The sequence below is a fragment of the Balaenoptera musculus genome, chromosome 17 (genome assembly GCF_009873245.2).
Source record: "Balaenoptera musculus isolate JJ_BM4_2016_0621 chromosome 17, mBalMus1.pri.v3, whole genome shotgun sequence".
In the NCBI taxonomy this organism is placed as follows: domain Eukaryota; kingdom Metazoa; phylum Chordata; class Mammalia; order Artiodactyla; family Balaenopteridae; genus Balaenoptera; species Balaenoptera musculus.
Genome location: NC_045801.1, coordinates 41691453 through 41715638, shown reverse-complemented (window position 1 = coordinate 41715638; position 24186 = coordinate 41691453). Strand labels below are relative to the sequence as shown.

General features: G+C 36.3%; 1 protein-coding gene across 1 annotated transcript in view; it reads left to right on the top strand.

Moving 5' to 3' along the window:
• The first annotated feature begins 242 nt into the window (after positions 1-242).
• The window catches only part of INTS8 (integrator complex subunit 8), a 46968-nt gene continuing 23024 nt past the window's right edge, over positions 243-24186 (top strand). The window contains exons 1-13 of the mRNA XM_036830337.1: positions 243-511; positions 3001-3175; positions 4804-4944; positions 5267-5338; positions 6693-6744; positions 9222-9404; positions 12421-12528; positions 14018-14173; positions 16335-16435; positions 16852-16993; positions 21478-21548; positions 21933-22108; positions 23259-23392. Coding sequence (XP_036686232.1) covers positions 382-511; positions 3001-3175; positions 4804-4944; positions 5267-5338; positions 6693-6744; positions 9222-9404; positions 12421-12528; positions 14018-14173; positions 16335-16435; positions 16852-16993; positions 21478-21548; positions 21933-22108; positions 23259-23392 — 1641 coding nt within the window. The 5' untranslated portion in view covers positions 243-381. The remainder of the gene's footprint in view (positions 512-3000; positions 3176-4803; positions 4945-5266; positions 5339-6692; positions 6745-9221; positions 9405-12420; positions 12529-14017; positions 14174-16334; positions 16436-16851; positions 16994-21477; positions 21549-21932; positions 22109-23258; positions 23393-24186) is intronic.

Sequence of the window (24186 nt, the reverse complement as noted above, 5' to 3'; positions counted from 1 at the left end):
AGTGAGGCCTATTGATGAGCCTGTTTCATTTGCTCGCTGAGAAACTCCCAGGGAACCGGGAAAACCAACCTGCGACCCAGCTTACCCGCAAGCCGTCTCCCAAGGCAACTGGGAGGAGGCGTGGCCTGAGGATAGGTCCCGCCCTCTTTCTCCAACTCAAATAACGATTGGCTTGGAGGCGCGGCGGTGGCGCCGGGAGGCGGATCCAGGATACCCAGCTCTGGCTGGGCCGCGCAGCCATTTTGAACTGTGTGGGTTTCCGGGACGTTCTGAGTGCGTCCTAGGTCCCAGGGGTTCTGCAGATCACAGGCCCAGGGCCCGCGTCCGAGTGTCAGGTTGGAGCCGGGAAACGTCCCGGGGGGTAGCGGCGGCGGGGGCAGGATGAGCGCGGAGGCGGCGGACCGGGAGGCGGCCACCTCCAGCCGGCCCTGCACCCCGCCGCAGACCTGCTGGTTCGAGTTCCTGCTGGAGGAGTCGCTGTTGGAGAAACATCTGCGCAAGCCCTGCCCGGGTAAGCGCGGCGCCTGCAGCTCGAGTGGAGCGGGACCCGGCCACCGGCGCTGCCCTCCCGTCTTTCACCATCCCACGCCTTCTCGGCCACGAACCTGCGGCTCGGGAGGCGGGGACCGGAGCCGAGCTCTGGCGAGGCCCCCGGCTAAGTATTAAACACACCAGTGCGAGGGCACTGCTGTGGGAGGCCAAAGAAAGGCGCAAAACAAAGGCGCTTCCGCATCCACCCCCTTTTTACTGTTCGGGGTTTTAACACCTGCGAGATGGCCTTGTGAGAGTATTTGGTTTGGGGAGGCTGGCTCGAACCCTCCTCTTGACAGAACCCCGCACAGTTTGGGGAGATGGGGAGAGAAATCAGCTGTTCGGGGGCTGATCCTGACACTAATTAGTTAACTATCTTAGGTTCCTATTTAACTGTTTTATTCCTCAACGAGGAGACTTTACCGACTCTTAATTATATATTTCAAAGTTAGGCTGTAAATCAAAATGAGGAAATCTTTGAAAGCAGAAAAAAACTACAGTTGCCAGATGGTTATTGTATAATGATGATCATGATTAATATCCCAGTTAATGAGTGCTCTCAGGGAAGGTGGAAAACCCCAGGCATTTCTGGAAAGAGGTACTGGCATGAAAACGTTAAGTTCCTTGGATGATATTTTGCTGATTAAGTTTGAATCCAGATGTGGCTTGTTCAGTCTAATAGCCTGGCCTTAGTCTCCTTGTGGAGACTGCTGTGCGAGAAGTTAGAGTACTTCACTTGGGCAGTTTTACCACCTATATTATATTATGTTCTTTTAATTCATTGCTTTTGACTAACGTTTGTTGAGTGTTTCTGCGTGCCAGTCACTGTGCTTAATGCTTCGTATCTGTTATCTCATTTAATCGGTCTTCATAGTAATCCTGTGAGGTAGGTGGCATTATCCTCTATTTTGCATGACAGAAACAGGTGCAGAGGTAACTTGATGCAGGTCCCACTAATTAAGCGTTAAAACAGTGATTCTAAAGATGACATCTCTCCTCTAATTGACATTCGTTGTTTGCTGAACTGGAAATCTTATAACCATTATGTTCTTCCCTGTAAAGTGCTTTCTTCTGCAGGAATCTGTTATCTTTTCTTCCTTACACCCTTCCTGATCTTTCCCTTTAATCCCCAGGCACACTTCTTATAAATCATAATCCTTAGTTATTCTAACTACACAACTGTTTGGATTTTTTTTTTAACTTTCTTTTTAATTGAAGTATAGTTGATGTACAATGTTTCAGGTGTACAGCAAAGTGATTAAGATACATATATATATATTCCTTTTCAGATACTTTTCCATTATAGGTTATTATAAGATATTGAATATAGTTCCCTGTGCTATACAGTAGGTCCTTGTTTATTTTATATGTATCTGTCAATCCCAAATTCCTAATTTATTCCTCCCCCCTTTCCCATTTGGTAACCATAAATTTGTTTTCTTTGTGAGTCAATTTCTGTTTTGTAAATAAGTTCATTTGTATCACTTTTTTAGATTCCACATAAAGTGATGTCATATGACATTTGTCTTTCTTTGTCTGACTTACTTTTCTTAGTATGATAATCCCTAGGTCCATCCATGTTGCTGCAGTGGCATAATTTCATTCTTTTTTATGGCTGAGTAATATTCCAATGTATGTATGTACCACATCTTCTTTATCCATTCATCTGTCAGTGGACACTTAGGTTGTTTCCATGTCTTGGCTATTGTGAATAGTGCTGCTATGAACTTAGGGGTGCATGTATTGTTTCAAATTAGAGTTTTCGTCTTTTCCGGATATGTGCCCAGGAGTGGGATTGCTGGGTCATTTAGTAACTCTATTTTTAATTTTTTAAGGAACCTCCATACTGTTTTCCATAGTGGCTGCACCAGTTTACATTCCTGTCAATCATGTAGGAGGGTTCCCTTCTTTCCACACCCTCTCCAGCATTTATTATTTGTAGACGTTTTGGTGATGGCCATTCTGACTGGTGTGAGGTGATACCTCATTGTAGTTTTTTTTTGTTTTTCTTTTTGTTTTTTTTTTTTATAAATTTATTTATTTTTGCTGTGTTCGGTCTTCGTTTCTGTGCGAGGGCTTTCTCTAGTTGCGGTGAGCGGGGGCCACTCTTCATCGCGGTGCGTGGGCCTCTCACTATCGCGGCCTCTCTTGTTGCGAACAGGCTCCAGACGCGCAGGCTCAGTAGTTGTGGCTCACGGGGCCAGTTGCTCCGCAGCATGTGGGATCTTCCCAGACCAGGGCTCGAACCCGTGTACCCTGCATTGGCAGGCAGATTCTCAACCACTGCGCCACCAGGGAAGCCCCTCATTGTAGTTTTGATTTGCATTTCTCTAATAGCGATATGGAGCATCTTTTCATGTGCCTGTTGGCCTGTTTGGATTCCTTTGTGGTCAAAAACTAATACAGTGAATCCTTTGGATCTTCATAATTAGAACTTAAGTTCAAGAATTATTTTCTTTTAAATCCTAGATCCTGCACCAGTTCAACTTATAGTCCAGTTTTTGGAACAGGCTTCTAAACCTTCAGTTAATGAACAGAACCAAGTTCAACCTCCACCTGATAACAAGAGAAATCGTATTTTAAAGCTTCTTGCTCTTAAAGTTGCTGCACATTTGAAGTGGGACTTAGACGTATTAGAGAAAAGGTATACAAGATTTAAATGAATTTATTTTTAGTACTGTTAGATATCTTGGTTTATTTCAATATGTGTTCTTATAATATTGGCCCTTAAAATGAAAATTATTTTTCTCTGCATTCTTGGTAAAATATGCAAGTAGTTTTCAAAAGGTGTAAGAAAATATTTGACTATTAGATGAATTTAAATAACCTTTTAAAGTATAAACTTGGTGTTATCAATAATGAGCCATTTTATTATTGTTCTTTTTTTTGATGTGATAAGTAGAGAAAATCCACGCCTAAACAGTTTTAAATGTTCAGTTTACTTTTACATATCTGAAGAAAATGAATAAAAATTAATGATGGATGGTACATAATGTTATGGATGATTCCCTATTGAATAAGTTAATTTTACTGGGCATAAATCAATCACTATCTCCCAAACCATTAAGCTGTCTTATTAGAATCAGTGGTTATTTGTTTACAAATAAATAATTTCAAAGGCGTAGTTATAAAATGATTTGTTTTCATGCCCTTCTCACAATTTAAAAAGAAATACCTTATAGAACATTTGGGAAAATTCAGAAAATAGGACATAATAGAGGAGGGAAGAGTAGTATTTTTAACATTTTTGTGTGATTTTTGTTGTTTTTCTCCCTTTATTTTTAAACAAAGTTGTGAGCATACCTTATATACTGTATTGATTTGTTTTATTTCACATAGCAGGATATCATGAGCATTTTCCCATTTTGTTTTTTGGAGTTTATTCCATTGTATAGATAATTTATTAACTGTTCCTCTATTGACAGTTTTCTCTAGTTTTTCACTTTTATAAATGACAGAGCCTTAAATGTCTATGTCCGTAAACTTTATCTGAATTTCGAGTTACGGCCTTAGTATAGATTGTTAAATTGCTTGGTCAAGTGGTATAAACATTTTTAAAGCACATGATGCATATTACCAGATTGCATTCCAAGGGAGTTGTATTAGTTTATACTCACACTAGTAGTATTTAAACATTGTTTTTTCACCATATCTTCTATAGCATTAAAATTAGAATTAAAAAAAAAGTTTTATTCTTTAATCTAGGGGGAAACTTATCCATTAATAGATTTGAGGCATATCAGCAGGTAGCAATGTGTACAAAAAAATATGATGTATGTGTTACACTTGGAAAATTGAGCATTGATTGGCTATTTGATGGTAAGCAATTAAAATTTTTTTAGATGTGAAATTTACACTGTCATTATGTTAGGAGGTAATTTTTTGGAGATAGATTCTGAAATACTTGTGGAAAAAATGATTTAATATTGGGAATTTGCTTCACAATAATATGGAAAGGAGGGAAGTGGGTGGAGTGGAGATGAAACAAGATTGGCCATCAGTTGATAATTGTTGAAGCTGGATGATGGGCACATTGGGCCATATTATATTATTCTGTCTACTTTTGTATATGTTTCAATTGTTTTCATAATGAAAGCTTAAACAGTCTTTTTGAATTTGATAGGTATATTTTCATATAAGTTGTTGAGACAGGTTAATAAAATGGTCCTGTAGATTTACTCCTTTAGCAGTGTAATTATTTTTAGTGAAAATACTGAATTGTGCATTTTGTGCTTACACAGCTTATATATCTTTTGATTCTTCCTTTTTAAGTTTGTCTGTTCCAGTATTGAATATGTTACTAAATGAACTGCTGTGCATCAGTAAAGTCCCTCCTGGAACAAAGCACGTAGACATGGATCTGGCCACTTTACCTCCAACCACTGCCATGGCTATACTTCTCTACAATAGATGGTAAATGTTTTCATAAACCTGAAATGTGTTGGGCAGCCTCTCTTTAATTGCACTCTGACTTTCAGGAATATGCTTTTAAGTTACCCCTTCTACTCTAGGGATCTCTCAGAGGATCTTGGGAACAGTGAATCTGTTGGTGGAGAAAATTTATGACTGCATAGATGAAAAGAATTCTGATAAAGATGTGGATGACTTACAAAGTTTTTATTATATATCAATTAGAATTTCAGATAGTTTTTAAGTCTTCTAAGGAGTACTTGAAAAAATACTTGAAGTGTTATTTATAGTGTGTTAAATTTTGGTTTTTTGGTCTTTTTTACAGGGCAATTAGGACAATTGTTCAAAGTAGTTTTCCTGTCAAACAAGCAAAACCTGGACCTCCTCAGTTAAGTGTGTAAGTTGGCCAATAAGACCCTTACTTGGCACTTTTTTCATCAGAATTTTTTTTTAATTTTGTAAGTTTTTAATAACTCCTGGTACAGAAGCGAGTAGAGCAGAAATTGGAGGGCAGAAGGCCTGCATAAAGGTGGGTTTGGAGGAGTTAGAAGGGTGAGAGATTCAGATAGTGCTTTGGATATCTAGAGTAGAGTGCTCTGAAAAAGAAGGGGAGCACTTTGTAAATTGTGCCTTTCATCTTAACATTAGCTGACCTGCTTCCAAGTATTAAGATTGTTTTCATTTAATTAAATTTACTTGAAGGAGATATATTTGTTTTGTATGCTGGAAATTATTTTAATTTAGAGTGCAAAAGTTAATTACCATAGTTTGATCATATCCAGAGTTTTAAACCTAGTTCTTAAGTTCCAGATAGCAACTTACCCAAATTTGGAGGAAGAGAGTATAGTTTCTAACTTGATACAAATGAGCTTTTGCTATTAGTAAGTTTTATTCTTAAACTGAGGGTTTGTTTATCCTTAATGTCTTAATCATTAGTTCATCTGAAGAGTTTAGCAGCATTCCTAGCACATTTTAAATGCCTAAGAAATATCTGATAAGTAAATGAATAAATGGAAGAAATCATTATTTCTAGGCAACATTATTTTCTAATGCTACCTACAAATATCACCTAAAAATATCATTAGTAGAGGGACCCTGGTGGCGCAGCGGTTAAGAATCCGCCTGCCAATGCTGGGGACACGGGTTTGAGCTCTGGTCCAGGAAGATCCCACATGTCGTGGAGCAACTAAGCCCATGTGCCACAACTACTGAGCCTGCGCTCTAGAGCCTGCGAGCCACAACTACTGAAGCCCGTGGGCCTAGAATCCTGTGCTCCGCAACAAGAGAAGCCACCTCAATGAAAAGCCCACGCGCAGCAACGAAGACCCAGTGCAGCCAAAAATAAAAATAAATTAAAAAGTATATATATCATTATTAGAAAATCATTTTCTGGGTAATGTTTTGATGCTTAGCATTTGTGTTATATTTTTGTTTGTTTGCATGTCTATATCACCATGCAGATGCTTATCTTTTGTTACTTTTTAAACACCAAAAAACTGTTTGAGGAAATGAGTAAATGAAGAAGTAAAAAAAAAAAAAAATTGAGAGTTTTTTTGTAATACAAAGCAGATGAGAAAATAATGGTAAAGGAGCATCAGCATTGAGTTTTTGTTTGTTTTTTAAGCATGAAAAGAAATAGCATTAAAAACATTTTTATATAAATTCAACCTCACTTTCAAGAATGATCTTTAAGCTGTGAATTTTCAGTCTTTCAAGTAATGTTTGATACTCTTCGATCATTTCTCTTGTAGTATGAATCAGATGCAACAGGAGAAAGAGCTAACAGAAAATATTTTGAAAGTGGTGAGTACTGGCATCAGTTACACTCTAACCTTTCTGGGACATATTTAGAGCATGTGTAGGAGCTTCTTCTAATCTTAGGTATATAAGAGTTGGCAAGGTCTAGATGCAATGGCATTTAGATTTTTACTTGTTAGAACATAGTTTGGTAATATTCTAAATAGTACATTTAAAAAAAAAAATTAATTAATTAATTAATTTTGGCTGCGCTGGGTGTTTGTTGCTGTGCCCGGGCTCTCTCTAGTTGCGGTGAGCAGGGGCTTCTCTCCATCGCGGTGCGCGGGTTTCTTATTGTGGTGGCTTCTCTTTGTTGCAGAGCACGGGGTCTAGGCGCACGGGCTTCAGTAGTGGTGGCTTGCGGGCTCTAGGGCGCAGGCTCAGTAGTTGTGACACACGGGCTTAGTTGCTCTGTGGCACGTGGGATCTTCCCAGGCCAGGGCTCGAACCCGTGTCCCCTGCATTGGCAGGCAGATTCTTAACCACTGCGCCACCAGGGAAGTCCCTGTACATGTTTTTAATGTTAATGAGAGTGCTTTACCACCAATTCTGTTGTCACATATTTCACAGTACTTCAGCAGATGTGAGAAATCACTCTTACAGGTGATATGTTTATATTCTTTTATGTTCTCCCCAAATTCTACAATAAACATGCATTATATTTTAAAATTTTATTTATTTATTTATTTATTTTTATTTTTTTTTAAATTTTATTTTTTAAATTAAAAAAAATTTTTTTTAATTTATTTTTATTGGCTGCGCCGCACAGCTCTCGGCATCTTAGTTCCCCAACCAGGGATTGAACCCGGGTCCTGAGAGTGAAAGTGCCGAGTCCTAACCACTGGACTGCCAAGGAATTCCCTAAAACTACTTATGTAGTCAGAAAAATACAGTTATTTTTTAATTGCTCTAGTCAGTATAAAAGTAGAAACACGGTAGTTCCCATAATTTAAAAATGATCTCTGTAATTCTTTATTTAACACCTACAGTGTGCCAGAGATAACAACTAAAGTGCAGGGGCTGGGAGAGGAGAAGGAAGATAAGAGACAGTCTGTATCTGTATACAACAGATAATGTATTTTTAATGTAGAAGCAAAAAACCTGCATCAGTTTATTATTATTATCTAATGCCTACTAAAAATGGCTGGCACATTGAAGCCTACAAAACATTTCTTGAATAAATCAGTGGAACTGTGCAAATCTTTAAAACATTTTTCATTATTAACTGTTTTATAGAAGAAAGACATCAATCTTTTCCAATATGTGTTTTCTAATTTCACAATAGGAAGCTACTGTTTCATTTAAAAAAAAAATTTTATTTATTTATTTGGCTGCACTGGGTCTTAGTTGTGGCACTTGGGATCTTCGTTGTCATGTGCTGGATCTTTTTTTTTTTTTTATTCTTTTTTAAAAAATTTTTATTTATTTATTTATTTATTTAATTTTGGCTGCATTGGGTCTTTTTTTTTTTTTTTTTTTTTTTTTTTTAATTTTTTATTTATTTATTTATTTATTTATGGCTGTGTTGGGTCTTCGTTTCTGTGCGAGGGCTCTCTCCAGTTGCGGCAAGTGGGGGCCAATCTTCATCGCAGTGCGCGGGCCTCTCATTATCGCGGCCTCTCTTGTTGCGGAGCACAGGCTCCAGACGCGCAGGCTCAGCAATTGTGGCTCACGGGCCTAGTTGCTCTGCGGCATGTGGGATCTTCCCAGACCAGGGCTTGAACCCGTGTCCCCTGCATTGGCAGGCAGATTCTCAACCACTGCGCCACCAGGGAAGCCCCTGCATTGGGTCTTTGTTGCTGCGCGCGGGCTTCCTCTAATTGCGGCGAGCGGGGGCTACTCTTCGTTGTGGTGCGCAGGCTTCTCGTTGCGGTGGCTTCTATTGTGGCAGAGCACGGGCTCTAGGCCTGCGGGCTTCAGTAGTTGTGGCACGTGGGCTCAGTAGTTGTGGCTCGTAGGCTCCAGAGCGCAGGCTCAGTAGTTGTGACACACGGGCTTAGTTGCTCCGCGGCATGTGGGATCTTCGTGACACACGGGCTTAGTTGCTCCGCGGCATGTGGGATCTTCCTGGACCAGGGCTTGAACCCATGGGCCCTGCATTGGCAGGTGGATTCTTAACCACTGTGCCACCAGGGAAGCCCCCCGTGTGCAGGATCTTTTAGTTGTGGCATGCAGGATCTTTAGTTGCAGTATGCGAACTCTTAGTTGTGGCACATGGGCTGTAGTTCCCTGACCAGGGATCGAACCCGGGCCCCCTGCATTGGGAGCGTGGAGTCTTAGCCACTGGACCACCAGGGAAGTCCCTTTTTTTTTTTTTTTTAAGATAATTTTAACAAATATAATTGCACTCCTGCTATGTTAGAAACATTTTAAAAATAGATTAATACGCTAAGCTACTAAGTATCCTGTAAATATTTTTTGGTTAATATAGTCCAGTGCTGCCATTTTTGTATTTTGATAATTTGTTTATTGATCTTTTGTAGCTAAAAGAACAAGCTTCTGATTCTATCTTGGTACTAGAGGCAGCCCTTAAGTTAAACAAGGATCTTTATGTCCACACGATGAGAACTCTAGATTTATTGGCCATGGAGCCAGGCGTGGTAAATGGAGAGACTGAGAGTTCCACTGTTGGATTGAAAATCAAAACCGAGGAGATGCAGTGCCAGGTATTTATTTCAGTATTTAATCAATGCATGGCAAATTTTTGGAAAATCTTATTTTTAATTAGAATTTATTTCTGCCCTTGTCCCTTTGATTTTGACTTCAGATGCTATTAAGACTTTGCATGGTATTTAATTTGTGAATTTTATAAGACCTCACTTGAAATTTTTCTAAAAGAAATGGAAGGAAAATTTCATTTGATCTTTTGTCTCTGAAGTGGTTTCCCAGTTGTATTTAGGAGACTGACAATGCAGTGAGTATGTAACTAATTTACAGTTCATTCAATATTATTAGAAATCTAATCATACCAAAAAAACAAAACTAATATTGTGCTAAACTTTGAAAAATGTGGGGTACTAGAGAAACACCTAGTTTTTCCAAGATCTTAAGGTTGCCTGCTTTCTGTAACTCTGTGCTGTAGTTCCTTTGTTGCTTTCAGCTGTTGTTTGTTGTTAGATATTTTTTGTATTGATGTCTTCTTTTTCCCTGCTGGATTGTAAACTCTTTGAGGTCTCTTTTTTTAATATATTTGCCTCTTTCTCACTTTCTAGCACAGAGTCTTGAATATAATAAAAATTTTAAAATATTTGATGATTGCCTAGAGAGGGCCACTAGCCTTTTACTTTCTGTGTTCTTTTTACATTCTATGTTCATTGTGTGAGTTGGCATGACTTCTTTAATCACTATTTCCCAATCTTGAAAGGGCAGAAGTAGCTCTGACTTTAAAGGGTTTGGAGGTACCTTTTCAGATTAGCTGGTTCTGGAGTTGAAAATAATCCCTTTTCAAGACTTGTTAAGATGGAGTCTTGTACAGTAGGAGTAGGAGTCAAGAGGCAGTGACAGTTGGTAACCACTTTAAATGGTCAATGAAACTTCCATGTAGGAGGTTTCTGGTACTGTCATATCTTACACTCACTGAGTCTGTTTAAAGTCTTGGTAACATGTCTGATTTTCACAATGTAGTGGACGATATGACCTGAAAAAACAGAACTCTTACATAAATGTGCAAGGTAAACCCTATCAAATATTCTTTTAATTACATAGCTGAGCCATAATTTCTGTTTTTTGAATAGCAAATTAGTACTAATACTCATTTCCTGACATGTTAATGTTTAAAGTGCATTTGCAGTCTTTATGTTACTAAAATTTACCTGACTCAAAAGAAGACTCTTAAATTTTTCCTTAGTTAAACCAAAAGTATTACTGTCCTTCAGGGCAGCTTCATTATCAGATTTGCTTTTTTGTTTGTTTTAACCTATTGACCACCTCTTAACTATAGAATTTAAACTCGTTTTAATGGCTAGTCAGTATAATTATACTTGGAAGTATCTTTTTGGTATCTTGTACTCTGCCTGGAAAGGGGAATTATATGTAACTGTAATATGTATGCATATGTATGTGTGTTTATGTGTGTTTAAATCTTTCTCTTATGTATACACACACATACTATTCTTAAAAATTGCTTTAACACTCTTTTACCCTAGATGGAAGGAAGCGCTCTAGAATGAAAATCAGCCCAACATTAAATGTGGATTAAATAGTGCAAAGCAGAATTCTGGAGGCTGAGAAGAATTAATCTGGATTTGTTGAATAGGGCAGAACAGTATCTATAATGCATATCAGTAAAGAGTAGTTCAGTCATGAGTACCAGAGACTATTACAGCTTAGGAGTTCAGAGGGGGAATGAGTATCTGTTGGCTAAGGTTGGTTTGGTGTAAATGGAAATACGGGGTGTGGAATGAAGTTCATTTGTAGATCTGATGTGAATGGGGAATTGAGAAAACTGGTGTGATTGAAATAGAGGAGAATAGAGAGGTTTGGAGAGAGAAATTAGTCCAGATTCTGAGATCCTTGAAGATCAGGCCTTGGGGTTTGAACTTTCTCTTACCTGGGGGAATAATTTGAAGGCTTCTTAAGAAAGTCATATTGAGAAGACAGATCAGTCAGCCTTGTGTAGAGTAAATTTGAGATAGAGTATTAGGAACCTAGAGATCTGGCTTCAAGTCTGGGCTCTGCCAGTGTTTGGTTATATGCTTTTAAGCAGAGATGTCACTTTCTGGGCCTTAGTGTTCTTGTTCATAAAATGGCCAAGTTGAGCTCAGTCTTTGAGTTCTGCATTCATTAAATTTAGGTATCAATTTATGAATGTTCTTGGAAAAATATACAGGTTCTATTAGAAAAAGACAACTGGAAATGCATTATCATTTTATAGTCATTAATTCAAATTCCTCAATATTTTATTCTGGCCAGTTCTGTGATAGTAGACATTTGCCCCTTCTATCCCTTTTGGAGAGACACCCTGGTGGCTGTCCCCATATTCTATGTTAGAAGAACCCCCTACCTTCTGAGACTTGATGGGAAGCAGAGCCTGTTTCCTATAATAAAACTGAAAACTCCAGACACTAGCGTTCTCTACCCCTTATCCTGTTCCAGGGCAAGTATGTCACATAGGTGTGACACACAGATACATTTAGTTTAGACTGAGTTAGGAGCTAGCTAGTAAGTCAGTGAAGTGGGGAGGGTAGATAATCCAGTTGTCTTTTTGTGATGGTGAGCCAACAGCAACAGTGACAGTAAAATCTAGTTTCCAGGGGCAGCCCTGGCAGAAGTGGAGCTGCTGCTTTCAGTGTCTAGTGCTGGTGGCTGCAGGTGACATGATCTGTGGAGTCCGGTGTTGAGATGGCTGCAGTGGTGTTTCACTGCATCAGTTTTGGCTCTTGTTCTGGCTGCTTGCTTCCCTTCCCCTGTTTGTTTTCCAAGCCTGATTCTTTGGCTTTCCCTATAACTCTGTAGGCCACCTGACATCCTGAGGGTAAATCTCTTTTCTGCTTAAGTCAGTCAGAGTTGACTCCTGTTGCTCGTGACTAAGAACATGGATTGTTTCACTGCTCATTGAAATGGTTTTTTCTTTTTTGCTGTATATGTTCCTGTGTTTTGCTGAGATGAAGACGCCTTTGAGTTTTGTCAGCTCTTAAGTTCATGAAAAATTACTGAGCAAACTGGTATTCATTACCATTTTAGGTGTGCTATGATTTGGGTGCAGCATACTTCCAGCAAGGCTCTACAAATCCAGCTGCCTATGAAAATGCCAGAGAAAAATTCTTTAGAACCAAAGAACTAATTGCAGAGGTAAATACAATCATAACAGGCATATGATTTTCAGTCCTTGAAAACATCTATATGTTTTTCGGCTTTAATTTTTCTGATGATTAAAAAAAACCCAGTAAATGTTCATTGTTGTAAATTTGGTAGTTCAAAAAAGTAGTGAAAACATCAAAAAAAATCTGTAATACCCCTTTCGTAGTTTCAGCTTATTTTTTTTCCGGTTTTTATTCTTTATGTTTTTATACAGTTAAGCTCATGCTGTAATATGCTATTTTGTATCTTGCTTAAATATTTGAATAGATATTTTAAATGTATTCTATTCTGTTATATAGTTGTGCTGTGACTTTATTTTCCTAATGTTTGGGCATTTAGATTGTTTATTTTTTTTATTTATTATAAAGTTGCAAAATTTATATCTCCAAGCATAAATTTTTGTTTGGACTTTAGATACTTTCAGGTTAAATTCCTGCAAGTAGAATTACCATGTCAATGGTCATTAATTTTTTAAAGGATGTAATAATATGTAAAGCCAAATTGCTTGTTAGGTACATTTCTCCGAAGGCACTCCAATCAGCAGTGAATTTTTTTTTAATTGCTAATTTGATGTGTGATCTAGAATATCTTTTAAAAATTTGCATTTCCTTGGTTCCTAGTAGGGTAAACATTTTCATGTGTTTGTTGTTTGCATTTTTCTTTTTGTGATTCAGAAAACTGAATTTTAAAGTATATAACTAGGTTTTTGTATGCCTGGTGCCCAGAAAAATTCCCACTTCAATCTTTCCTTTCTTCACCAGAGACATTGATTAAATGTACTAGAGATTTAGTTTATTGGGAATCCCCATTTTACTTTGCCTGGGGCACTCATCAGATTTCTAATTTTATGGCATTTCAGGTATAGTAGTTTAAAACTTTAATTTTTTAAAAAAGTGTGTCTTTTAAAAATTTTTTTCTGTTTTGGTGGAAGCATTTCTGTTTATTCCAGTTGAGTGAAGATTGAGTTTTCTTTGCTGTCCCCCTTTAAATCTCTGCAAGTATATGTATTTTAAAATATTTTAAGCTTGTTTTTAACAGTGTTCACTCTTTGTTAGTGTCTTAATTTTCATACCTACATAGAGTAATAATAATGTCTACCTTTATGTTGGCCTGAAAACTCTAAACCAGGAGTCAGCAAACTTTTTTGTAAAGGGCTAAATAATAGATACTTTAGGCTTTGTGGGCCATATACAGTTTCTGTGGTATAGTCTAATTTGTTGTTATGGTTTTTTTCCCCCCCCTTTACAACCCTAAGAATTGTTCTTAGGTCAAGAAATCTATAAAAACAAGCCACGGGCTGGATTTGGCCTGTGAGCAATATTTTGCTGACCCCTGCTCTAAACCTTTTAACTTTTTATGGTTCCTCCAGCCCTGAATTTTCCATTAGCATTTTCTTGTACTGTTAAAATGCACTAAATGGGTGCTAGACTATTGTTTCTATTACATTGATGGATAATGATATATACCTCTTACTTTACAGATAGGTTCATTATCTCTTCATTGTACCATAGATGAGAAGCGGTTAGCTGGCTATTGTCAAGCGTGTGATGTTCTTGTACCTTCTTCTGATAGTACATCTCAACAATTGACTCCATATAGTCAAGTCCATATTTGTTTGAGATCTGGCAACTATCAGGTAAGATGTGTGATGGGGATACAATAGTGTAATGGTAAAGCACTGGAAGCCAGACAACTGAGTTCAGATCCTGACACCACCATTTACAGTTGTGCCATTTAGGGCAAGCCAGACTGTCAGATTGACCTGCAAAATAGTTCTAATAATTAAGCTTCTTATGAGAATCAAATGAGAAGTTATAGTTTATAAACTCTAAGGCAAAGCACTGGACAGATGTTGACTCATTATTGATATTATCCTTTCTTGAAGGTATAGAATTTGCCCATTTTAAGTACATTCTATAAGAAACTCTGTAGGCAGAACTTTTAAGTTTTAAAATTACAGGTAGAGAACTTTTAGTTTTATGGAGCCTAAAGTCTTGTGTCTGATCTGAAAGTATGACCTCGTAACCCTGCCTTATTAGCCACTGCGAACATTAAGACTGAAGGAGAGCGTGAGCAGAGCGGTTTTGGTAGGTTTGGATAGTCTATTACATAGCCCATTTTGCCAGGGAGTCTGGTCATCATCTCAGTTTTAATCATGAAAAGGGCTTAAATTAGTCTGTTGAGATTTTTATTGCACCCTCTGTGTATATATCTTTAGTTTTGTAATGAAAATCACTGGGAATTAGAATTTGTACTTTTAAAACCTTTTTTGGAAAGCCTTCATTCTAGGAAGTGAACAGTGCCTTCATGTTATTTAATTCAAAACAGAAATTATGAAATGACAAAGCTATAGCATACCTTTAGTTTTGTGTCTCCAAACGGACTTTTAGCCTAGGTTTTTAGTTCAGTCTTCTCAACTAGAGTTTATTTTTTTTCAGAGAAAATAGAAGAGAGGGGATAAGTACTTCCTCTCCCTCCCTCTGGCCTCTTTTTTGCAAATTCTGCTTTGCCCTAGGGAAGAAAATTAAACTTTCTTGAAGATAGATTCCAGATACAGATGAAGTTATTAAACACTAGAGATCTTTCAGTTACGTATTCCTAGTACAGGCTTATGGAGGGTGGGGATCAATTATGATAAGATATAGAATCTTTAAGAAGGTCCCTGGAATGGTAAGACCTGTGCAAACAAGACCTTGGAAATATTAGTCATAAATAGGCACATATTACTGTGAATACAATAAAGTGCCAAAATGTGTCACTCAGAAAGTAGTGTAATGGGTAGCTAGGAAGGGGGAAAGAGCAATTTTGTTGCAACTCTGAAATTTATCACTTCAGTTATGTATGCAGGAGTATCTTAGAAATCATGTTTACCTTTTTTTGTTTTTTTGTTTTTTGGTAATAAGATTCTGTTTGTATTAACTGTATATTTTTGTTTTGTGCTGATGAAGTAGTTATTGAACAGTTGTAACAAATATGTCTTCTCACATTTAGGAAGTGGCTTACTTGCCCCTGTGTAGCTTATGTTTTGCTATGGAGGTGAAACAGTGGTTGCTTTATAGTTTTGAAACCATTTTTGTCAGTGCTTTTGTGGTAGAGCTGATTAGCTTTAGCTGTTTCCAGAAATCCCCACACTATCACCCCTTCTTTCTCTCTTCCATTCATAAAGAGATAAAGAGTTGATAAAGAACAGAAAAAGACTCTAATAATGTGGGTGTTTCTGTAATTCACTAAATAATATATTTTAAACCATTTAAATTGATTAGAATAGTTTCTTAACGTGTTATATTTAGATGAATTATTTTTAATTAATTATTTTAGTGTTTTAAAAAGTTTGTTGTATGAACCCCTCCCCCCTTTTTTTTTTGGCTGCACTGCACGGCCTGTGGGATTTTAGTCTCCCTGCAGTGGAAGTGCAGAATCTTAACCGCTGGACCGCCAGGGAAGTCCCTGAACCCATATTTAAAGTGGATGAGAAGAATTTAAAAACTTTCTCTCTAATAACATAGCTGAATTACTTCTTATTCATTGATTCTTCTCTCACCTCTCCCTTTTGATCTTCAGTTTTCAAAAAGGGTGAGGGGGTGCTATTTGTATCTAATGTAATTTTAAAATTTTAGAAAGAGAAGATTTTCCTAGCAAGATTTTTTTTTTTTTTTCCTAGCAAGATGTTTTAATGATTTTCTTCACTGTGTAATTTCTATTATAGAAAGACTTTTTAAATTTTATTAAAAAAATTTTTTTTGGAAAGATTCTTTCATGATCTTTGAAATGGATGCAATTTTGTGTCTGTGTTCTAGGAGGTAACAAAGATTTTCGCTGAAGACAATTTAACCTTCAGTTTACCTGTGCAGTTCCGGCAGTCAGTCCTAAGAGAGCTCTTTCAGAAAGCTCAACAGGGGTAAGGAAGTGAATTACTTTTTGATTTTTGAATAAAAGGGTAAGTGTGCATTTCAGATTTATCAAAAACATCCCTCCAAACTACCTGTATGTCTGACACAATACTTTCACTTTTTTTTAGTATATGGGAAGTTAACGTGGCCAGAGGAGCCACTTTAATGTTCATCTAATCCATTTTAAAAGTGCTTGGGGAAAAAAAATTTACATAGCAGAATTTGATTCTGTTACCTAATCTGTATAGCTAAATTGTCCCTTGATAAATTCAAGAACTTCCCATGACTTAGGTATTTACTAACGTGCCTGAATATCGTAAGATCTTACCTCTCAAGAATAAATGGCTCATTCTTGTGATTTTAGTTTTGCAATATATTCCTTTTTATCAAAAAAAATTAGTGTATCTGCTTTTGTATTCTACAGAAATGAAGCTCTAGATGAAATCTGTTTTAAAGTCTGTGCCTGTAACACAGTCCGTGATATATTGGAAGGTAGAGCGATTGGTGTTCAATTTAACCAGCTATTTCTTAGACCTAATAAAGAGAAAATAGACTTTCTTCTTGAGGTAAGATGTTTTTTCCCCTTTTGATTTATAATTTTGCTTTAAGTTTACCAGTGATCTCTTAGCTACCAAATCCAGTGCCCTCTTTTCTGTCTTCATCTGACTTGCCTCTCTGGCTGATAGATGTTACTACTGATAGACCATGATCTCCAACCCTGTCTTCTGCTGGAGCTCTTTTCTGGTTCTCCTCCATCACTGGATTTTCCTTAGTCCTCCACTGACTTCTCTTTTGCTCTCCCTTTAATGTTTTTATTTACAAAAGTTTTGTCCTTGGCTCACTTAACTTCTCATATCACTTTTTATTCTCATCCAAAACTTCAGTCACCTGCTCACTAAAAACCCTTGGATCATACTTCTTGCCTCTCATGTGAGCTCCAGAATCTGTGTTTCTACTGGATCTTTCTCTTTCTTTAATAATCTTAATGTAATAGACCTTGAGAGGAGTACATAGAGTACAATTAATACCATTTAGTTCTAAACATACAACACTGCCAGTGCTCTAGAAGTCCTTCTTATGCTCCTTACCAAACCCTCTCTGCCTCTCCTTGAGGAAACCACTGTCCTGCGTTTTGTGATAATCATTTCCTTGCTTTTCATTACAGTTGTATCACCTTTGTATGTACCCTTAAAGAATATTCTTTAATTTGCCTGTTTCGAACTTTCCATAAATGAAATCATACAAAATAAATTCTTTGCCTCTCAGTGAACATACTTGAGATGTTTTTTCAAGTTGTATGCAGATACAGTTTTTTTTTTCCATTGCTGTAAGGTGTTACAACATTATATGACCATGTCACAATTTATTTATTTATTCTTAAGATGATGGACATTTGTGTTATTTACAATTTGTGCCTATTGTGCTTCTTGGAACATACTGTACATAAATCCTGGTGCACCCACATACGATTTATCTGTTACATTCCTGGAGAAGGTTTATCTGCAATATTACTATATAATTTCCAAATGTTTTTGCCACTAGCATGCATGAGAGTTCTCGCTGGTCAGGATCTTTGTCAGCACTTGGTATTGTCAGATTTCCTGTCAGGGTCATGGTATAATGGTATCTTATTGAGGTTTTAATGTCCATTTCCTTTATTACTGAGGAATTTAGCAGCTTTTCGTTTATTTTTTGCACATACAGATTTTGTCTTTTGAGGTACCCATTCCAAGTGGTATGCCTGATTTTTCTGTTGAATTGTCTTTTTTTTTTTTTGCAGGAGTTTTTTATATATTCTGTCCTTTACTAGTTTTAAATATTGCAGGTATCTTTTCTGCGTTTCACTTCTCTTTTAACTTTTTATTATTTTAAAAGTTCTTAATTTTAATATAATAAAATTTATCAATCTTTTCCATAAAGGAAAAGATTAGTGGATTTCTGTGTCTTGTTCAAGAAAGCTTTTCATATCCTGTAGTCGTGAAAATTGTCGTATATTTTACCTTCTAAAAGCTCTAGAGCTTAGCCTTCTTTTCACATTTAGGTCTTTAATCCACCTATGATTGATTTTTGTGTATTAACATGAAGTATGGGGTCTGATGTCATTTTTTTCCTCACTTGTTCCAGTACCATTTATTGAAAGTTCCATCTTTTTTCTACCAATCTCCAGTACTACCTCTCTTGAATGCCAAGTATCCATACGTGTGTGGGCCTGTCTCTGGGCTGTGTTCTGTACCACTTTTCTGTTTGTTTACCCATACATCAGTATCCCTGTCTTGATATCATCTGAAGTACAAACCTTGGTTTTCAAAGTTGTATTGGTTATGCTCGTCTTTTTGCGTTTTCTTGTCGACAGTAGACTCAGATTGTCAAGTTCCGCAAATAAGCCAGTTGGATTTTTGTTTGGAACTACATTACCTTTAAAAGCCGATTTGTGAAAAGTTAGTGTCTTTACAATATTGAGTATTCTAATCTGTGAACTGGTGTAGGTTTTGATTTATTTAGGCATTCTTTAATGCCCTTTAAAGCTTTATAATTTTTCCATAGAAGTCTTTTTATTTTTTTTATGAACTTGAAAATAGTTTATGCATTGGTATAGAGGTATAGTTGAACTCTGTATAATGATTTTGTTTCCAGCTACTTTGCTAAACTCTTAAAAATTCTGTTTATCTGTAGGTTCATTTGTTTTTCTAAATAGTCTTTATCTGTAAATAATGCATTTTGGTTTTTTCATTTTCTAGCCTTTTCATTTTTATTTCTATGTACTTGTTCTTACTGTGCTGACAATGATCTCCAGAACAACGTTTGGTAGAAAGGGCTCTGATGGGCTTCCTGGTTTCATTCTTAGTCTCAAAAGCTTGCACTCTTTCACTGTTTAGAATGATGTTTATCATAGGTTTTTCTTAGTTACTCCTTATCTGATTAAGGAAGTTTCTGTTTATCCTTAATTCACTGAAGGCTCTTTTTTTTAAAAAATCATTAATTATTTTTAGATTTTATTAAATGCTTTTTCTATGTCTATTATGATAAGCACGTAATTTTTCTCTTCTAATTGGTTAATGTAGTGAAGTATATTAGTTTTTAAGTGTTGAAGTACCTTGTCTGGATAAACCCAACTAGGTTGTGATCTTTTTTTTAAACTGAGATATAATTGACATGTAACATTGTATTAGTTTTAGGTCATGTTATGATTGTTTTTAATATATATTGCTGGATTTGGCTTGCTAATACTTTAAGATTTTTTTACATTCGTGTGTGAGATTGATGCATCTGTTTTTTTTCTTTCTTGTCCTGTCTTTGATTTTGTTACTAAGGTCATGTGTGCCTCATAAATAAATTGAGGTATGGATCATTTCTTTTTGCCTGGAAAAGAAAATGGACTCATTGCTTTTTTCAGTGTTTGGTAAAATTTACCAATGATGTATTTGGGCCTGGAGATTTTTTTTGTGGGAAGATCTTTGGCATTGATTCAATTTCAGTGATTTCATCTGCTGTTCTTTTTTCTTGATTAGTTTTGAGAAGTTCTTTTCTAAGAATTTGTCCACTTTATCTAAATTTTTAAGTTGATTAATATTAATGTTTTTAGTTATCTTTTCAGTGTTTATAGCATCTGTAGAGATGTCACCTATTTCATATTTTTCATTTTTAAAAAGTTGAGGTGAATTCACATAACATCTCTGTTATGTTGCTTATCAGGAGTTACCACATATTCCCGAACACATGACGACACATGTACAATGCATCTCTATATTTGAATAAACAATCTCATGAAAGGACACTAAAGTATTATTTATCATAAGATCTTACATATGGTAGCAAACTTAATTATGTGTACAGTGGGGCAAAATTATTAGAATGTAAATATATTGTACATACTCCAAGATGCTCAGATGTGTTATATACTGATAGCATGACCTATTCATCTGAGCAAAGTACTTTTAAGATACTGTTTCTGAGCATGGTAATTAAAAATACTATTATTCCTTTTTTTCTTTTAATAGCTTCATTGGGATGTAATTCGCATACCATACAATTCACCCATTTAAAATGTACAGTTCAGTGATTTTTAGTATGTTCATAGAGTTGTGCAGCCATCACCTCAGCCAGTTTGACAACATTTCATTCCTCTCTGCCCATCTGCAACAAAACTCCTTATCCATTAGCAGTCATTTCCCATTTTCCCTCAATCCCTTCAACCCTAGGCAACTATTAATCTACTTTTTGTCTCTGTAGATTTGCCTGTTCGGGACATGTCATATAAATAACTTCTTTCATTTAATGTTGAAAACTTGAAAAATTTGATCCATGTTGGAGTGGGTATCAGTACTTCATTCTTTTTTATAGCTGAATAGTATCCCATTGACTGGATATGCTCTTCAGTGTCTAGTTTGAGTGTTCATTCATCAGTTGATGGGCTTTAGGGTTGTTTCCACTTTTTAGCTCTTACGAATAATGCTGCTATAAACATTATATAATTTAATTTTTGTGTCAACATATTAGAGAATATTTGACAATTTCTTAAGGTTAGGGAGCTTTTACACTAATAATATATATTTTTTGACTTCTTGTAAATAATATGTGGGAAGGAAGCCTAATCTAATAAACTCAATAATATTATAAGGATATTATTTTTAGATAACTAATATTTTCATAGCTGGTTTCTGTTACTCTTTATTTTCATTGTTTAGTTTTTAAACCTTGGTTATCTTCTTAACCATTGGTTCTATATACTTTAACTATTATCGATCATTCTTTTCAACTATCTAAGATGACCCTTTTCTCACTTTTCTGACAGGAACTTCTGATTCTTAAATTTATCACTCCATTTAATTTGGCAACGTACTTTGTAAATTTTGGCAGGACTTGTTCGTATGCTAAATAGATTATTCTTTACTGCATATTCTTTGGTCTCATCTCTTAAATTTCTTAACCAAATCTGTGACTGATAATGTTTGAAAGGAAAATTCAGTTGTTTTTAAATCCAAACTTTTCAGACTGTAGTATAATTATTTTAAAGTACCCATATTCAAATAAAAATTACTCAAATTCCTAGGTATGTTCAAGATCAATAAATTTAGAAAAAGCTTCAGATTCTTTGAAAGGAAACATGGCAGCTTTTCTAAAGTAAGTGCCTTTCTTTTCTTTTTCTTAATTTTGAACTTAGTCCTGTGAGAAAAATATATTTTATTCCTTATTGTTTTGGATTTGCCCTGCCTATCTTATAACCAGGCAATAATTGGTATTTAAGAATAGTTATGGTTTAGATTCATGTAGTCGCATAAAACTTAGGATTCTGTCAGTTACTCCTTTTGTATATTGTAGCATTGAAATCACAAATTTTAAATAAGGACCAAAAAGAAATTTTAAAAGCTGTTTCAAATTATTGTTGTGCAGTTATTGAATGGTGGCTTTTTAAACAGTTTATTAATAAAAATTGGTTAATATGATTGTTTTCCCCAAACTAAAATTATACACTTTTTTGTTTTATAATATTTCTTACTGATCTAGGAATGTGTGTCTGGGGTTGGAAGACCTGCAGTATGTTTTCATGATTTCTTCACATGAGCTTTTCATTACATTGTTGAAAGATGAAGAACGAAAGCTACTTGTTGATCAGATGAGGAAGAGATCCCCTAGAGTAAATCTGTGCATTAAACCAGTAACTTCATTTTATGATATCCCAGGTTAGCTCTGCTAGCTAAAATGTTGGCACATTCTGCCCCTCAGTGTATTTGAGGATATCCTCTTAATTTGTTTCAGATTACACGAATGCTGGTAATTAATAGACATTTACCTGTCTTTTGTAGTCATATTTCTGTCTAAGCAGTTAAGTCTTGGGACTCTGCTGAGTCTCTGGTTCATGGAGATATAGGCCTAGATACATAAAAGATTTTAGCTGGGGAAGTAGACCCACGTAACTCTGCTGCTGTGTTCTTGAAGGTAAAAGAGGATGGGAGGGGAGTGGTTGAGAACAATAAAAGTTACAGGCTTGCATGCATTTCAGCCTGTATATCACCGTGATCCTGTCTTCTGGCTAAACATTCAGCTTTGGTAACATTGCCATTTTTGCCTTATTTATTTGATGATTTTCTTGCATTTTTTTCTCTTATTTTATAAATATAAGTAGAAAATATAGTGCTGCTTATTAATAAGGAATACAAGCTTCAACACTTAATATGGGGGAGACAGAGAATTCAGTTGGCTGAACGAACTTTTAGCTGCTTTGACCCTCATTAGATTTAAACTGCTTTGACAGTCCAGGTGTAAAGGGAAAGAATAATATTAACACAGATAAAATGCTGGAAATGCACTATTGAAGACTATATCTGAAAGCCGAGTTGTAGTGAGGGATTTTAATGATCAATTCTTCATTTTCTGGGGAAGGCAGTGCCTCCACCTCCTCATTCTCCCCTTCAGAAAACACATTCTTAATGTTTATTGCTCAAAACATTTTATATGTGCTTTTAACACAGTATGTTCCAAAGTAGGAGACTGTCTATATAAGTTAAATTTTTCCATATATCCCACATAATTCTTTCCATGTACCAGTTACTGATTTTTATGTTTTTATTTTCATTATCTTTATTAAATGCATTCATTTATTAAATGAAGACATAATAAAAATTGTGTTAGGCTTTCTATATGAGAGTGAAGTTAAAATAATTTGCATTAAGTTGAATAAATCAGTTTTCAAGATGAGAGATGCTTTTAACTTATAATACTTACAAACATGCACAATTTCTCTCAGTAAATTATCATTCTCATATTTATAGGATTATGTATACCTTTGAATCAAATCATTATTTAAATGGAAACCTCTCCTTCCTTTCTTAGCCTCAGCAAGTGTCAACATTGGCCAGTTGGAGCATCAGCTGATATTGTCAGTAGATCCCTGGAGGATTCGACAGATTTTAATTGAATTACATGGTATGACTTCAGAGCGCCAATTCTGGACAGTGTCTAATAAGGTAAGAAAACCCTCTCTTAAGCACAGATAAGAAGGGACTTCTCTGGTGGTGCAGTAGTTAAGAATCCGCCCGCCAATTCAGGGGACATGGGTTTGATCCCTGGTCCGGGAAGATCCCACATGCCGCAGAGCAACTAAGCCTGTGTGCCACAACTACTGAGCCTGCGCTCTAGAGCCCGCGAGCCACAACTACTGAGCCTGCGTGCCAAAACTACTGAAGCCTGCGTGCCTAGAGCCATGCCGTGCTGTGCTCCGCAACAAGAGAAGCCACCGCAATGAGAAGCCCACGCACCGCAACGAAGAGTAGCCCCCGCTCACCACAACTAGAGAAAGCGCGCGTGCAGCAAGAAGACCCAACGCAGCCAGGAAAAAAAAAAAAGAACAGATAAGAAAATTATCCTTGTTTTCTGATGTAATTTCATAGAAGAGCTGTTCCCTGACCTTTTTGGGAATAAGAACCCCTTTTATTTGTCAACAATTCATCAACAATGTGAAGGACCTGCACATGAGAGTAATTGCACTTTGAACATCCATTGACAGAGAAAATATGAAATATCCAAAAAAGATACTATTAAATCAGTAACAACAAAAAATGAGTTTATATTTCATTTGTTGTCATAACACCTACATGCATTTTCAGTATAGCTGTTAATATGTGTGTAAGGTATAATATTTATGCAGTCTGGAGCTAATACTTGCTGTGTGCTTACAGAGTATTTTTGGTTTAGTTTTTTCATATCTTCTTGGAGTCTAAAGCCTACAGTTTAGAACCACTTCATTAAAACTTCTTTTTAG